The sequence below is a fragment of the Bufo bufo genome, chromosome 2 (assembly GCF_905171765.1).
Source record: "Bufo bufo chromosome 2, aBufBuf1.1, whole genome shotgun sequence".
NCBI classification, from domain to species: Eukaryota; Metazoa; Chordata; class Amphibia; order Anura; family Bufonidae; genus Bufo; species Bufo bufo.
In genome coordinates, this window is record NC_053390.1 from 419,915,349 (window position 1) to 419,933,201 (window position 17,853).

The 17,853-nt window shown below is 42.2% G+C and overlaps 1 protein-coding gene across 1 annotated transcript in view; it reads right to left on the reverse strand.

Annotated features, from left to right (window-relative positions):
* Positions 1 to 319: 319 nt before the first annotated feature.
* ZCCHC7 (zinc finger CCHC-type containing 7) overlaps positions 320 to 17,853 on the reverse strand; it is a 161,733-nt gene continuing 144,199 nt past the window's right edge. Inside the window, exons 7-9 of the mRNA XM_040417362.1 lie at positions 2,909 to 3,004; positions 1,223 to 1,340; positions 320 to 966 (exon numbers count right to left, since the gene is read on the reverse strand). Coding sequence (XP_040273296.1) covers positions 542 to 966; positions 1,223 to 1,340; positions 2,909 to 3,004 — 639 coding nt within the window. The 3' untranslated portion in view covers positions 320 to 541. The remainder of the gene's footprint in view (positions 967 to 1,222; positions 1,341 to 2,908; positions 3,005 to 17,853) is intronic.

Genomic DNA, 17,853 nt, shown 5'->3' on the forward strand with positions numbered 1-17,853 from the left:
ACGGTAATTTGTTTATATGCCTTTGTGAAAAGGTATGGTATGCAAATAACTTCTCATGACCTTGGGAACTAAATTGTGACAGTATAACTAGATGTCCATATAATACAAATGGCATTTCTGCCTAAAGATTCAGTAAACATCAGTTCTTGAGATCCTGACCCTAAAGACATGCTGATTTACATGTAAACGTTAGATACTTTTGCAGTTACTTCTACAATGATTTGCATTCTATAAGTGTTACTTAAACATTTTTGTGTTTTTTGCAATCGTTAGATGCACTGGAAGCAAAAAGATTTAAAAAAAATAAAGACAACAGAGCAATGCTTTATATTTAGATTTTATAAATTTTATAAAATTTTATTTTAATAGGTAACTGTCATTCAACAACATAGCTGATTTTCCCTGAGAGTGAAAAATATTACTTCTCCAAAACAGGGGTACGGAACGAAGGGAAACTTTTATGGCACATGTTAAATACAAATATCAGAATTTTAGATCAGTAATTTTGCTATGTAAAAAGTCTTCTCATAATGTTCAGCAGCTATTTAACAGGTTTGGATTTTTTTTTCCTTTGCTTAATTATAAGTAAGCTCTCATCTACAGCACAATTTTTTAGTTTCTTGCGCTTCTTTTTGCCTTTTTTCAGCTCACCATCTACTCCCTCATTGTTGCTGAAGTCTTTAAACAATAAATGTGTAGGCTTTTTTCTTTCATGGGCTATTCTAACTTTTTTGGGCTTTTCTGATTCTCCCCTGGGAAAATATTCTTCAGCTTCTAGATGTTGCAGAAAACTTTTCCTTTTTTTCTTTTTGAACTGCATGCCAAGACGATTGTCCGCTTTCTTTTGCCTTTTGTTCTTTCTCTTACTCTTTTTGCTCATTTTATTTGGAAGTTGTGTATTATGTACAGTATCTTCTATGCATGGCTCTCCAGCCTCTAATATCACCAGTCCAGCTTCTTGAAGCTCTGTTGAGGGACCAAATGAGAAAAAATTATTTAATGTGGCTACATAAGCATTCTGCTGCATTCAATTTTTTTTTATAAATTACATTTGGTTTCTCAAATCAATACTCCATTAACGCGAACCCTAGAGATCCCCTTAAAACCCATATCCTATAATAGGCGCTTGGTTAATATACTTATATAAAGTCTGTAAAAACACAAATATACCAGTATATAACAGTCACAGTTTACATGTATTTTGTTACCATGATAAATGTACCTTTCAACCTCCGTTTTGCCCTCTGATCCCTTTTCCAGATGTCGTGTTTCTGATCATAGGTGAACACAAGCTCACAGTTGGGGTACACTGTGCTATACATTCTCCGTTGGTTGCACTCCTGGAAAAAACATAAGTCATTATTTGAATCATTATGGGGGTGAATAAACATCATCTTCTTCAGAATGGTACTATAATGCTGCAAGTAAAGTGGAAACACAAACATCAACTGTGACAATTCAATATTTTCCAGCAGACTGAATTAAAATCAATAATGCCTTAAAGAGAACCTGTCATGTGGATATTTGATTATAATCTAACTAATTATATACAATCATTAACTACTAAAAAGTGCCTTAGATGTATTCACTTACTGGTGTGACAGATGGTTACCCTTATAATATACACACAAAGATGCCACATACTAATGAGCTGATTTGAGTCCGGCGTGATGTCATTAAGTCCAGCATATATTTAATTCAGAGCTATAGCCACTCCCCTGCCCACCTGCTGCTGATTCATATGGAAAATAACTGTCAATCAGCAGCAGGTGGGCGGGGAGAGTCAGGAGCTCATGAATATTCATGACTCATCATTATCAGCTGGAGCTTTTCAATACAAGATGTTGGCAGATTGACTGGGTCAATTAAAGAAAGTGACCCAGCATTGTGCTAAGAGAATCAGTCACTTATTTATGTTGCCCTTAGTTAGGACACCATAAAACTGGTGACAGGTTCCCTTTAAGTATATTTTTGAAGATTTTTGCACTAGATATTTTTCGGTGCTGTTCTGGCTCTTCCTGTTGTATTCCTGGGGAGAGAAATATTCTGCCATTGTGGAGTTAAAAGGGTTGTCTCAATTCAGCAAATACCTCAGGGTCTCTTTAAAGGAAATGTGTCACCAAAGATTTTATCTGCTAGTTAAAACCAGATAGCAACACATATCTTTTTTTTTTCTAATCCATTTTTATTTTCTGATTGTAGATTTATTGAAGTGGTTGTGTCACTTCAGCAAGTGGCGTGTATCATGTAGAGAAAGATAATACAAAGCACTTACTAATGTATTGTGATTGTCCATATTGCCTCCTTTGCTGGCCTGATTAATTTTTCCATCACATTAGACACTGCTTGTTTTCATAGTTACGACCACCCTGAAATCCCTCAGTGGTGTTCGTGCTTGCATAATTATAGGAAAAAGCACTGGCTTCTCTGGTGGCTGGGACCGTAGGAGCGCACATAGGCTGGTGCTTTTTCCTATAATTATGCAAGCACGACCACCACTGAAGGATTGCAGGGTGGTCTAACCATGGAAATGAGCAGTGTATAATGTGATGGAAAAATAAATCAAGCCAGCAAAGGAGGTAATATGGACAATCACAATACATTAGTAAGTGTCTTGTATTAACTTTCTCTACATAATAAATGAAATTTGCTGAAGTGAGACAACCCCTTTAAGGAATTTTGTTGTCATTGATCTGTATATGGTGAAAGTATACACCTCCTCCGCCTACTAAACTTGTGTATGTCACTACTATAGTCCAGATAACTATATCGCATCACAGTATTTTTGTCATTGTGGTGCTAAAGATAACTATTTAGAGAAGACTGTACTGTAACCTTGCATTTAGTATTGATTTTATTTACTAAACTGTAGCAGTTTCTTTCATGAACATACAAAAAAGATACTCACATAACCGCAATGTCCTTTCCTGCCACAATTACAACAGTAGACAATCTCTTTTGGGGTAGAAGCAGAGTTGGATATCTTCACTGGTCCCCGTACCACCTAAAATATATATGTTATAAATAATAATAATACATATGAAGCTCAAGCACTTCTCTAACACTGAGCAGCAAAGCAACATAAAGAAAACAGTAAATTGCTACACAGTTATAAGTTGCGAAGACCAAACAGAAACTATTCCAAAATTCGCTGGGCATGATTTTAATGTCTAAAATTAATTCTATCTGAACTATTCTAATTATATGAGGAAACATGAGCGCTCCTGTGCATAGACTGGGCAGATTTATTATTAGTGTGGAAATGTGCACCAAATCCTAAATCCTGCACCAGATTTACACCAGAATTCTGGTTGAGCTCCAAAAATTTGTCAATGCACCAAAAATTTGTCTGACAAATTTATTTTCCAAGTTACAGAAATGTGGAATTTTTGCCGCTGAGGAGACAGTGGGGAAATAGACTGCTAATACTGTCTAACAGTAAGGGTCCATTCACACATCCGTGTGTGTTTTGTGGATCCACAAAACACAGACACCGGCAATGGGCTTTCCGCATTTTGCGGACCGCACATCGCCGGCAATTATTAGAATCTTAATCGCCGACACTTAATGTTCTATTTTTTTCGGGATCGGAATTGCGGACCCGGAAGTGCAAAGAAATGAATGGGTCCGCAATTCCGTTCCGCATAATTGCGGATGTGTGAATGGAGCCCAAGACAGAGTGTGCTTAGTCTTAGGGTGCATTCACACAATTGTATTTTGGTATGCATCTGATGTGCATTTTTGGGACAAATCGCACACAAAAAATGGTCTAGACAAATCTGCCCCACTGTACTTCATATAGCAGCTAAGCTCACACCCCTCTGAAGGACTGCTAAATGTTAACTGTCACTAAAACAGCTGAAGCCCATAGAAAGAGCTGCTACTATAACACACACACACACTCCTTTTTCAATCACGTTACCAGTTTACACATTGTTTACAGCTATTCCCACAGCAAACTGGCACAATCATCTACTGCAGAGATCAGCAACCTCTGGCACTCCAGCTGTGACGAAACTATAACTCCCAGCATGTCTCCTTGCTCGGCTGGACTTGGAACCCCCATAGAAATGAATAGAGCGTGCTGGGATTTGTAGTTTACCAACAGCTGGAGTGCTGGAGGTTGCTGAACCCTGACCTACTGTATTTTTGTCTTCTCTTAATACATGCTCCCCTTTCCTCTGACCCGTTGTCACTCATTGTAAAACTGACAAGCCTTGGTCGCTCACTAAGGACTGCATAGAAAAAGGTTAGAATTGCGATTAGTAAGGTGCCCCCTGAAGTGGATGTCACGGTGAGGAAGCGCAATCGGACTTTCTACCTGCTTAGACTGAATTTCTGTTATTGGACTATCTATTATGGTTGTGAGGAATATTAGCCCACACTGAAAATTCTTTGATATGTTCCGTGGATGATCTGCTCATTTCAGGTCCTATCACAGCACCTCTGTTCTATTCAAGGCCATGTTCACATGTTCAGGATTCGGTTTCCAATTTTGCACAAAAAATCTTAAGACTAGCTCCAGTAAATTAACATATGCCTAAACTATGCTGGCCAATAGATTGTAGAAATCAGTTTCAGTTCAGATTTGCGTAAGGCAAATATGTCCCATGTGAACATGCCCTTAGGCCTCTTTCACACAAACTATATGGATTGGCTCAGGATGCGTTTAGGGAAACTCGCACAATTTTCACTGAAGCCCCATTCACTTCTATGGGGCCAGAGCGGCGTGAAAAACGCAGAATATAGAAACGCAGAACTGATGCGTGAAAAGAAACACTCAAGTACATAGACCCATTGAAATGAATGGGTCAGGATTCAGTGCGGGTGCTACGCGTTCACGTCACGCATTGTACCCGTGCAGAAAACTCGCTCGTGTGAAAGAGGCCTTAAGACCACTTTACATGGGCCAACGTGCAGGCAATTATCGGGAATGAGGCAAACATTGCCAACAACTGCTTAATCCGTATCGCTACTGCAATCGCTTGTTTTAGGACAGATTCACCATTTACACAGGATCATCTGCTGTCCAGAAACAATGATATTGGGTGCTACATCTAAGATGTTTTGACCCAATGAACGAACGCTTGCTCATTCATTAGGTAGGCACATCGGTGGCACTCTCACAAGGCAATTATCAGGAACAAGCTTACACAGGCCCAATAATCTGCCTGTGTAAAATGGCATGAAGTGAACTCAAAACTTTTGTCAACCTTTTGGATGTAGATTTGCTTTTCTATTATGGATTATTGTCTTGCGTTTTGGCCCAATTATGCTAAAAAAACAGACAGTGAGCTTACATACTAATTCCCCAGTATATTCCCCATGCTTACTTCAAAGAATGGCTAGTTGGCTAGTCGTCTTGAACCATCAAAGAATCCATATAACATCACACTACCAAGCTGCTTGGCTCCTGGTATTATATTTTTAACACTACCAATCTGCTTGGCTCTGGAATCACACTATTACAACTATCACCCTGTATGGCTTGTATTACATTATATATCTGCTATTACATTCTTACCATTCTTTACACTAGACATAATGGACCTTTATTTAATGGGGTTGTTTGGTCAGTAAATTACCTGACCTATCGATCACCGCTCGTTCTAACACTCTGCAGTGACTGGCTGAGCAAAAGCAATTCTGTGTCGAGAGGGACCAGTGTACAGAGGAAGCGTTGGAACGGAAGTGGTGGGGGATTGGTGAGTTTTTACAGTATTCCGAACTTTCATTTACCAATTTTCAATACATAAGTCAATGGGATGCAGGGTAGTAGACAGCACTCTCAATTAAAATAAAAAGGGAGATTTATAAAAACTGCCATTTGCTATTCCAGTCTTGATATCCCCAAAGCCGCCAGAAGGTGTATCTACGGTAATTTATAAAGAGGTGAATGCCTTTTCATAAATCAAGTGCATCCACTGGCAGTCCATGCGTCTAGATCAGGCATCCTCAAACTGGGGCCCTCCAGCTGTTGCAAAACTACAACTCCCAGCATGCCTGAACAGCCTACAGGTATCAGCCTACAGCAGGGCATTGTGGGAGTTGTAGTTTTACAACAGCTGGAGGGCCGCAGTTTGAGGATGCCTGGTCTAGATTGAAAGTTATGTGAAAATGATGATAAATGTACTGAGGTTGATGGCTCTGCTCACGTCCAGCCTTTGCCACTCCTCTTTTCAGAAAGTGACAAGTGTGACTCAATTTACTAGCAATGACATTTAAAAAGTCATAAATTTGACGTTTGCAACTTTTTTTACTTTGGAAATAAGGCCCCTTTAACACAAGCGAGTTCAATGTATTGGACTCGGAGCATGTGTCAGCGAGCGCACCGGTCCTGACCTCTAGCGCTGACCGCAAAGCAATATATTGATTTATGATGCTATGTAACCCTTAGAGGTCTAGAATGTATTGGATAACAGTGACAGCATTATGTCAGTGATATATAATACATTCCAGAGCTCTAAGGGTTACATAGAATCATAAATCAATATAATACTATGCAACCCAGTCAATGCTGGGAGGTCAGGACGGGTGCTCTCGCTGACAAACACTGCAAGTCCAATACGTTGAACTCGCTCATGTGAAAGGGGCCTAAGTCTTCCACATAGTCTTTATTCAACATCCATTATTAAAATGATGTGCACAGCTTCCAGATCCATTCCCAGGTGATCTAGGAGTTGTGCACAATGCTTTTAATGGATTTTAAATAATAATAGTAGGGCATATTTACTATTGAAATTTTTTTTGAATGTGTGCCAAAAAACTGGCATACATGCTTTGCACTGCATTTATCAAGTGTTTTGGACATTTTCCTAACCTTTTCATGCTGTGCCCAGCAATAGGGTGTGGCTTAGTGGAAAGGGGTGCAGCTAAATGGGAAGGGGGCACAGCTAAAATGACCCCCTATGTGCAAAAGAAAAAAAATGTGCCAAAATTTTGGCAAATGTCGAGTAAAATTATGCCAACTGGCGTAAACTCAGACTAGACATTATAAAGATGCGACAGAATCATCCAACATCAGTTACTATGATAACTATGGCGCAGTTTAAGACTGTAAATTTACTATGTCTTAGTTTTAGACAATATTAGCAAATTTGTTTTTAATCTTATTGGGGAGTGCTGGAGAAATATTGCATCTACTACCCTATGTTATATACCTGGTACCAGCCTGATGTTTCACAGTACAGGGCTGGTATAGTGAGCTGATTAAATTTTTGTATGTATACACCTATATTCACATACTGTGACTTTCAAATAGATATGGTAGGGATGTGACCAACCAATACTAATTTTAGGGATGTTTCTATTTTTGCCTACCCACATTCTGTCAGCTATAATAAAAATAGCTGTTTGATGCCTCAGTTGGCATGATTTCTAGATTTTTTTTTTTATAATTTTGTAAATGGAATTTAAATGGGTTGTATGAGTTATATAAAAAAAAAAGCACTTTTAGGCAAAACTAAAAATTATATTTGCAGAAAAAGACAAGGTAGGGAGGCTCAACACTTGAAATGAACGGATAGCGGTGGGTTCACTGCTAATTGGGTCACTCACCCAATTAAGAAAATGAAATATATAGCAAAGAAAAGCAGGCGACACCACCTTCTGGAATAAGCGTGGAAAAGTGGAAATACTCTTTGGAATATTTATTCAGAGATATCACACATAAAAATGGCCAATATAATGATATAAAATACACTAAAACATATCAGTTACAATAATACACTGAATAAAAACAATAGAATCAATAAGGAAGTGGTCTCCTAAAATAATGTCACATGAGATGAATTGCGGCAGAGAGCTGTAAAAATTTTTTGCCAAATAGGACTGTCTCTGTGAGACTCTTACCGCTCAATAGTCCCGATGTCTCAGGTAAACTTCCACAGAGCGGTGGAGAGGTGTAATCACCAGAACCCTGGACGCTGGATGTTAAACAAGCGTGCAGTAAGTAGTCACACGTCGGTGCAGGATACAGACACCGGAGCGCAGGACGCTGAGTGCTGAATATTCAACTTGGAGGGCGTGCTCTCAGTCAGGTGATCCTATGCAAATGGATCAGATGTTCTGATCAGCTGACAAGCATCGCCCAATCACGTACCGCTCAGGTCCTTGTACCAAAGGTCACTAGGCACAGCGTCAATCCAGGTCCTCAAATTGCAGTATTGGTGGATAATATTACGAGTGTAAATACTCTTTGTCCACGGAATCTTTCGTACTTTGGGTCCGGACCAGTACTGGATATGAAAGTTGCGTAGTCCGCTAATTTAGCGGACTACGCAACTTTCATATCCAGTACTGGTCCGGACCCAAAGTACGAAAGATTCCGTGGACAAAGAGTATTTACACTCGTAATATTATCCACCAATACTGCAATTTGAGGACCTGGATTGACGCTGTGCCTAGTGACCTTTGGTACAAGGACCTGAGCGGTACGTGATTGGGCGATGCTTGTCAGCTGATCAGAACATCTGATCCATTTGCATAGGATCACCTGACTGAGAGCACGCCCTCCAAGTTGAATATTCAGCACTCAGCGTCCTGCGCTCCGGTGTCTGTATCCTGCACCGACGTGTGACTACTTACTGCACGCTTGTTTAACATCCAGCGTCCAGGGTTCTGGTGATTACACCTCTCCACCGCTCTGTGGAAGTTTACCTGAGACATCGGGACTATTGAGCGGTAAGAGTCTCACAGAGACAGTCCTATTTGGCAAAAAATTTTTACAGCTCTCTGCCGCAATTCATCTCATGTGACATTATTTTAGGAGACCACTTCCTTATTGATTCTATTGTTTTTATTCAGTGTATTATTGTAACTGATATGTTTTAGTGTATTTTATATCATTATATTGGCCATTTTTATGTGTGATATCTCTGAATAAATATTCCAAAGAGTATTTCCACTTTTCCACGCTTATTCCAGAAGGTGGTGTCGCCTGCTTTTCTTTGCTATATAAAAATTATATTTACTAAATTCCCTAGTTCTGTTCTGGCCTCTTTGTTGACATGCAGTTGCAGAGCTGTGGGGGTGTGTAACAACAATCTCTGAGGGTGTAAATAAAATTGGTGCCCTGCCTGCAGTCTGACTGCTGGGATACTCATGTTGTATGTGTGGGACTACAAGTCCCAGCTGTACAGTACAATGACACTGCTGATACACACAGGATCTTCCCCCTACCTGTTCTTCTGCAATGCTCTGCAGACACTTCCTTACAGCCAGCAGAAGAGTACAGAGGAGAGAACTCCTCCAGTCTATGTCAGCTCTGTGTCTGCAGGGTAAGGAGGGAGAGAAGATCCTGTGCACAGTATTTATCTCTTCAGTGCCTGGAGAAGAAGAAACCCTGCAGCTGCTCAGTACCTGAGTCTGTGCTGCTGATGGTAGAAGGTAAACTTTGCTGAAGAATTTAGTGGGAGGGGGAGACACAGGGCAGACATCTAATCCAGCAGATCCGGCAGTGCAGGGAGGATGCTTATTGCTCCAACCATCTCAGCCTTCACAGTGATGATCTGTGCACAGAACGTCATAAGAGCAGGGAAAGAAGCTGATATCACAGGTCATGTGATGCTCAGTGAAATATGAGAAAGAGGCCACTGTAGATGAAGTAAGTGAATTGAAAACCCCTTACATTTGCTTAGTTAGAAACATAAAAAGAACAAAAAAAGATGGGCATTTTAAAAAATTATTTCTGTACACCATTTTTATGGCGTTAATAATTTGAAAACAAAGTCACAATGGCGTTTATACGCTGCCCTTGTGACTTTACATAAAAGGATGGTAGTGAGGGTGGGGAGGGGGTCAGGCCAAGCACATTTACCTTCATTTAGCCCATTTTCTTGCGTAAATGAAGACAGAAAGCCACAGCAGTGTCGCACTGTCGAAGATTCCAGTTTAGGTACCATAAATTAGGTGTATCCTTCCGTAGCGCAGGGATATGATTGGCGCAGCACATGCTGGTCTTGATACCTATTTAACTGGGCCCATTTTAGTTTTTTCCTCCCCACATTCCAGTAGCCATAACTTTAAAATTTTTGGTTCATATAGCCATATGAGGGTTTATTTTTGCGGGATAAGTAACATTTTTTAATTACACCATTTCATGTATTATGCATTGTAATGGAAAATGGAAAAAATTATTTGTGAGGTAAAACTGAAAAAACAAAACATAATTCCTACAAGGATTTTGGGGTTTTGATTAGGGATGAAACAAAGTTTTATGCGAATTGACTTCGGATGTTTCATCCAAAGTCGATTCGCTCATCCCTAGTTTTGTTATTAACTGGCTCTAAAAATAACATGCCGTCCTTATTTTGCGGCTCAATATGATTACGGTGATACCAAATTTGTACAGTTTATTTTTTATTTTTTTCATTGACATTTTCTGAAAGCCATAACATTTTTTATATTTCCATCTACAGAGATGTATGAGGGCTTGTTCTTTTGTGGGGAAAACTGTAGTTTGTATGGGTACCATTTTTGGGGAAAAAAAAACTTTTTGATAAGTTATTCTTTTTTTGGAGGGGGGGGGGCAAGGTGACGGCTGTTACAGCTTACACTGTGCAGGAAATATATTTTAATAGTCCAAACATTTTTAGATGTGGTGATATCTGTTATGTTTTTTTTTATTTATTTTTATATGTAAAATTGGGAAATTTTATATTGTAAAATGGGGGTGATTTGAACCTTTTTTCTTTTTTACATAACTTTGAGCCCCTTAAGCTACTTTCCCACTGCCGTTTCTGGGTCCGCCTGTGAGATCCGTTTCAAGGCTCTCACAAGCGGCCCAAAACGGATCAGTTTAGCCCTAATGCATTCTGAATGGATAAGGATCAGTTCAGAATGCATTAATTTGCCTCCGTTCAGCATCCATTCCGCTCTGGAGGCGGACACCAAAACGCTGCTTGAAGCATTTTGACGTCCGTCTGACGAAACTGAGCCAAACGGATCTGTCCTGACTTACAATGTAAGTCAATGGGGACGGATCAGTTTTTACTGACACAATATGGTGCAATTGAAAACAGATCCGCCTCCCATTGACTTTCAATGTAAGTCAAAACTGATCCGTTAACATTTTTGTAATGATAGGGGACTTTGTGAGAAGATATATGTGTTAATCAATAAAGGGGCTGTCCAGCTTTTTAATATTTTGTTCTGGCTCCTTCTGTCCACTGCTGTGTTGAGGTACCTGCTAGTCAACTTTGGACAGGGGTCATGTATACCGCTGAAGCCAATGACTGGCTGCAGAAGTGCTTTGTCCTCTAAGTGACACGTGATGCAGTTTTTGACTTAGATATCTAAAATGCTTTTGCTTAATGGATTAAATTGACATTTGGAAGGCCTATTTATATGAAAGTGTGAGTTGCCCCAAGAACACAGGTAAGTCTTATCTTGCAATAGTTCAAAACAATCACGATTGAGTGAATCAATTTTTACTTCTTAATATAGTCAGAAGTAGAAGGAGGACCATTAGCAGAAACGAATAGACTGAAAATGTGTCAACTGAACAGCTCAGTTCTGCACAGTAATAGAAATTCTAGATATTGACTAAGGGGAAAAAAGAAAAAGGAAAATCTATTTAAAAAAAACCCTTAAAGTCCATATCTTCAGTCTGGGACAATAATAGGTTTCTTCAATGGGATGATAAGATGAATTAAAAAAAAAAGTTGATCAACACGCTGAAGATTGGGGATCAGGAGGATCATAAATACAGTTCTGGTCCTTTCTTTTGTTCCTAACATTTAAATAATGTCTATTTATTGGGTGATATCTTGAAGATTACTTCACTATCAATATATAGAAAGTAATAGCCTGGTAGATAGCATTACCTATAAGGAGCCAATCCCAGCTGCTTTTCTTGTTGAAAACCTTTCATGCTCCAGTAAACTCAGTAAATATCAGAAGATAAAGGATGAGTCTACCACGCCAAGGATTTAAGTCCTAATGTCTCCTCAAAGTGCTGGTGATGCAAAGATTACAAATCATTTTTTCTTAAATGTGATTTTTACATAACCCTTTTTTCTGCTTGAGTAGTTCGTCCAGAATGAATGAATGCCATTAAAACACTTAATCATTATCTGGGAACTGGCCTCCACTACTAGGAATCTCCATGACAAAGACCAGAAGATCAGACAGGAAACCTGCCTCAGCACAGTGTGTCTGCTGGCAATATTATATGCAAATCAAGGCTCTGGACAGCTCCCTCAGTGACCTTGAACCAGCACTTATTGTAGGACTTGAATATACAATTCTTGTTTGCAAGCCAAACCCGGGTTACTATGCATGATCAAGAGTATTAATTAAATACAGATACTCTCAACTAGGGCTGGGCGATATGGCCTAAAATCTATATCTCGATATAATTTGAAGCATGTGCGATATAACTATATATCGCAATATATTATTTTCTTCTGTATGCATACAAATTACATGGCCATCATCATCCATGTCCCCCAGACAGCGCCATCAGCCCCATGCCATTGCCATTATTCCTTTGCCCCTAGCCAGCACCATCAGCCCCATGCCATTGCCATCATCCATGTCCCCCAGCCAGCACCATCAGCCCCATGTCACTGCCAATTGCTATCATCCATGTACCCCATCCAGCGCCATCAGCCCCATGCCATTGCCACCATCATCATCCATATCCCCCATCCAGCGCCATCAGCCCCATGCCATTGCCATTATCCATCTACCCCTGCCAGCGCCATCAGCCCCATGCCATTGCCATTCACCGCCCCCCCCCCCCCCCACCCCCCGGTATATTCAGGCACCTGCTAATATACACTGCTCAAAAAAATACAAGGGAACACTTAAACAACACAATGTAACTCCAAGTCAATCACACTTCTGTGAAATCAAACTGTCCATTTAGGAAGCAACACTGAATGACAATTAATTTCACATGCTGTTGGAAATTATAGGCAATTAGCAAGACACCCCCAATAAAGGAGTGGTTCTGCAGGTGGTGACCACAGACCACTTCTCAGTTTCTATGCTTCCTGGCTGATGTTTTGGTCACTTTTGAATGCTGGCGGTGCTTTCACTCTAGTGGTAGCATGAGACGGAGTCTACAACCCACACAAGTGGCTCAGGTAGTGCAGCTTATCCAGGATGGCACATCAATGCGAGCTGTGGCAAGAAGGTTTGCTGTGTCTGTCAGCATAGTGTCCAGAGCATGGAGGCGCTACCAGGAGACAGGCCAGTACATCAGGAGACGTGGAGGAGGCCGTAGGAGGGCAACAACCCAGCAGCAGGACCGCTACCTCCGCCTTTGTGCAAGGAGGAACACTGCCAGAGCCCTGCAAAATGACCTCCAGCAGGCCACAAATGTGCATGTGTCTGCTCAAACGGTCATAAACAGACTCCATGAGGGTGATATGAGTGCCCGACGTCCACAGGTGGGGGTTGTGCTTACAGCCCAACACCGTGCAGGACGTTTGGCATTTGCCAGAGAACACCAAGATTGGCAAATTCGCCACTGACGCCCTGTGCTCTTCACAGATGAAAGCAGGTTCACACTGAGCACATGTGACAGACGTGACAGAGTCTTGAGACGCCGTAGAGAACGTTCTGCTGCCTGCAACATCCTCCAGCATGACCGGTTTGGCATTGGGTCAGTAATGGTGTGGGGTGGCATTTCTTTGGAGGGCCGCACAGCCCTCCATGTGCTCGCCAGAGGTAGCCTGACTGCCATTAGGTACCGAGATGAGATCCTCAGACCCCTTGTGAGACCATATGCTGGTGCGGTTGGCCCTGGGTTCCTCCTAATGCAAGACAATGCTAGACCTCATGTGGCTGGAGTGTGTCAGCAGTTCCTGCAAGACGAAGGCATTGATGCTATGGACTTGGACTGGCCCGCCCGTTCCCCAGACCTGAATCCAATTGAGCACATCTGGGACATCATGTCTCGCTCTATCCACCAACGTCACGTTGCACCACAACTGTCCAGGAGTTGGCAGATGCTTTAGTCCAGGTCTAGGAGGAGATCCCTCAGGAGACCGTCCGCCACCTCATTAGGAGCATGCACAGGCATTGTAGGGAGGTCATACAGGCACGTGGAGGCCACACACACTACTGAGCCTCATTTTGACTTGTTTTAAGGACATTACATCAAAGTTGGATCAGCCTGTAGTGTGTTTTTCCACTTAAATTTCGAGTGTGACTCCAAATCCAGACCTCCATGGGTTAAAAAAATTTGATTTCCATTTTTAAATTTTTGTGTGATTTTGTTGTCAGCACATTCAACTATGTAAAGAACAAAGTATTTCAGAAGAATATTTAATTAATTCAGATCTAGGATGTGTTATTTTTGTGTTCCCTTTATTTTTTTGAGCAGTGTACTTACCTTTCCTGCAGGGTGCGCGGCTGGCTGATGGAGTCCGCAGGAGATGGACCACGTATTCTTCCCAGCATGCACTGGGAGGGAACTAACGTCACACACAGCGTCAGCTAGTGCGCTGACGACGTGTGCATGCAAGGCCCTGGCCAGTGCAGCGCGGTGCAGAGTCGGGAGGTCACGGAGCTGTGAGTGAGAAGCTTCTTCAATTCACTACAGCTCCATGGTCATCTATCGCGATATGGCGATATAGACAGAAATCTATATAGTTGCCCGAATTTATATAGTTTATATCGCCCACCCCTACACTCAACATGAATAAACACTAACATCGAGATGTTTTAAAGGTGTCATGTAATGAAATTTGAATATTAGCATGTTTCCTTACTTGAGTACAAGAATGTACTTTTATGTATGCTGATGGTCACATAATTTAGTTTAACACACTATCTATGCAAATTAATTATTATACATAGATTTGGCTCTGGGACACATTTGCATCTTTAAAATGGAAGAAGCTACAGAAGAAGAAAGAAACAAAGAAAACTTAGAGTAAGATATATGAATGCAATCTAATTTCATATACCATATTTTTCAGACTATAAGACACACATTCCCCCCCCCCCCCCAAATAATGGGGTTAAAGCGGCAGGACATCTTATAGTCTGAATGCTAATGATCACTTCCATTATGGGAGGTGAAGACAGTGCTGTGCTGGCTGTACTTACCCCCCCCGATCTTCTTCCGGGTCCTGCTGTGGTGTCCTAACCACACACAGCGGCATAGCGTAGTGCACGTAGGTGCGCACTATGACCTGACACTGTGCGCCATCAGGTCACAGTACATAGTGGGATCCTGAAAAAGCGATGGAGAGGCGAGTCTTGGATATGAGTCTGAAGTGGGGCTGGAGGGGGGGTCTGATCTGAGGCTGAGTGGGGTTGATTGGGGTCTGATCTGAGTCTGATGGCTGGGGCTCTCATGGGGTCTAATCTGAGGTTGAAGGGGGCTTTGGGGTCCCATATGAGGCTGATTGGGGTCTGATTTGAGTCTGATGGGGCAGGGGGGTCTGATCTGAGGCTAATGGAGGCTTGGGGGTCTTATCTGAGGCTGATGGAAGTTGAGGGGTCTGACTCAGGCTGATTTGATGGAGTCTGGAGTCTGATTTTGGGATCTGATCTGAGGTCTGATGAAGAATGAAGGTCTAATGGAAAAACATTTATATATTTTTTTTCCTCCTCCAAACTCTAGGTGCCTCTTAAGCTACTTTCACACTAGCGGCACGGACCTCTGGCAGGCTGTTCCGTCAGGTGAACAGCCTGTCGGATCAGTCCTGCCGCTAGTGACCGTGTGCCCCCGTACTGCCGCTCCGTCCCCATTGACTATAATGGGGGCGGTGGGGAGTTCCGGCGGAGGCACAGCAGCGCACGGCGAGAGGTTGCCGGAATAAATGTTGGACATGTCGTAGTTTTATTCAGGCAGCCTCTCGCCGTGCCTCCGCCCCCATTATAGTCAATGGGGACGGAGCGGCAGTCCAGGGGCACACGGTCACTAGCGGCAGGACGGATCCGACAGGCTGTTAACCCGACAGAACAGCCTGCTGGAGGTCCGTACCGCTAGTGTGAAAGTAGCCTTATAGTCTGACAAATACGGTCATTCTAATATAACTAAAATTGCATTATTAATGAATATGACATATAAATGTCATATTCATGTCTGTATAAACAGACTTGCCCAATGTCACATGGCCACTAGTGATGATCGAGCATCCTCAGCCGAACACCAGTTCGGCTCGAACATCGCAATGCTCGGTCGAATACCACATGTGCTCGAGCGCCATGCTTGAGTCTCCTCCCAACACGTTTGTTGGCTGCTACACAGCCAATAAACGTGCAGGTAAGTACTGCCACTCAATGTAATGTCGTAGCCATGTTGGTTACTGGCATTACAGTGATTGGCTAGCAGGAACGTGTCATCGGGTGCTATAAAGCATCCGATGACACCTGGTTCGGCCAGTCTTAGTCAGGGAGAGCTGTGGAAGGGACAGATAGTGTAGGGAATTGAATTTTATTTTTTGGTTAGGCAGGGTTGGTGTTAGAGACCCAAAAGTAATTTTAAGGACTATTGTTGTGTTTGGCAGCAATATATATTTTTAGCACAACCTGCGCTAAATTGTGTGCGATTAGAGACCCAAAAGTAATTTTAAAGACTATTGTTGTATTTGGCAGCAATGTATATTTTTAGCGCAACCTGCGCTAAATAGTTTGCAATTGTTTGGCCGCTGCAGACAGCGAAATTATCTATTATTATAACGTGTGCTCATCCCAAATACTGTAGCTGTGACATTTCCTGTAATTTTTTATTAGCCGCTGTTGACAGCGACATTACCTGCGCTACATCTCCTGTATAACATTTGTGCATCATAAATATCAGTGACATTCAATCTATTTGTTTTCTCTGCTGGTGGCAGCGACATTACCTGCGCTACATCTCCTGTATAACGTTTGCGCATCCCAAATAGCTGTGACATTCCCTGTAATTTTTTATTAGCTGCTGGTGACAGCAACATTACCTGCGCTACATATCCTGTATAACGTTTGCACATCCTAAATATCAGTGACATTCAGTTTAATTTATTTGCGCATAGACTTATAAAACCTGCGCTACTGTACGTGTGACATGCTTGCAAGCGTATATACCATTTAATATGCAGAAGGCGAGCAGTAAGGGACGGGGAAGTAGCCGTGTTGCTGATAGTGCACGCAGAGGCCGTGGCCCTGGGCACGGTAAAACTGTGCCTGCTGCCAGAGCACAAGAAACACATTCATCCACGATACCTAGCTTTATGTCCCAGTTTGCAGGGCGGCGCAGGACACCACTCTCGAAGTCAAAAAAGTGCGACCAGGTGGTCGGTTGGATTGCAGCAGATAATGCTTCCAGTCGGTTAAGCACCACCCTGTCTTTCACAAAGTCCAGTCTCAGTAGCCAAGAGTCTGGTCAACAAAATCCTCACCCTGATCCTCCTTCCTCCCACCATGGAGAGCCTTGGCAAACAATTGATCCCACACTCGGATATTCCGAGGAGCTCTTTTCATCACCATTCCTTGATTTGGGCCTCTCGCCAAGCCCGCTTGAAGAGGGACATGAGGAAATCATGTGCAATGAAGCCCAAACTCATGAGCAATCACAGTCACAAGAAGATGACGGTGGGGAATGGCAATTAGTGTCTCAAGAGGTTAATGATTAGGATGAGACACAGTTGTCAATAAGTGAGGTTGTTGTTAGGTCAACAAATCAGGAGGATGACCAGAGTGAGGAAGTGGAAGAGGAGGTGGTGGACGATAAAATCACTGACCCAACCTGGGAAGGTGGCAAGCCGAGCGAGGACAGCAGTACAGAGGGGGAGGGATCGACAGTATCGCAACAGGCTGGAAGAGGCAGTGGGGTGGCAAAAGGGAAAAGGCGGGCCACGCCAAACAGGCCCGCAACTGTTCCCCGGAGCACCCCCTTGCGGAAATCTC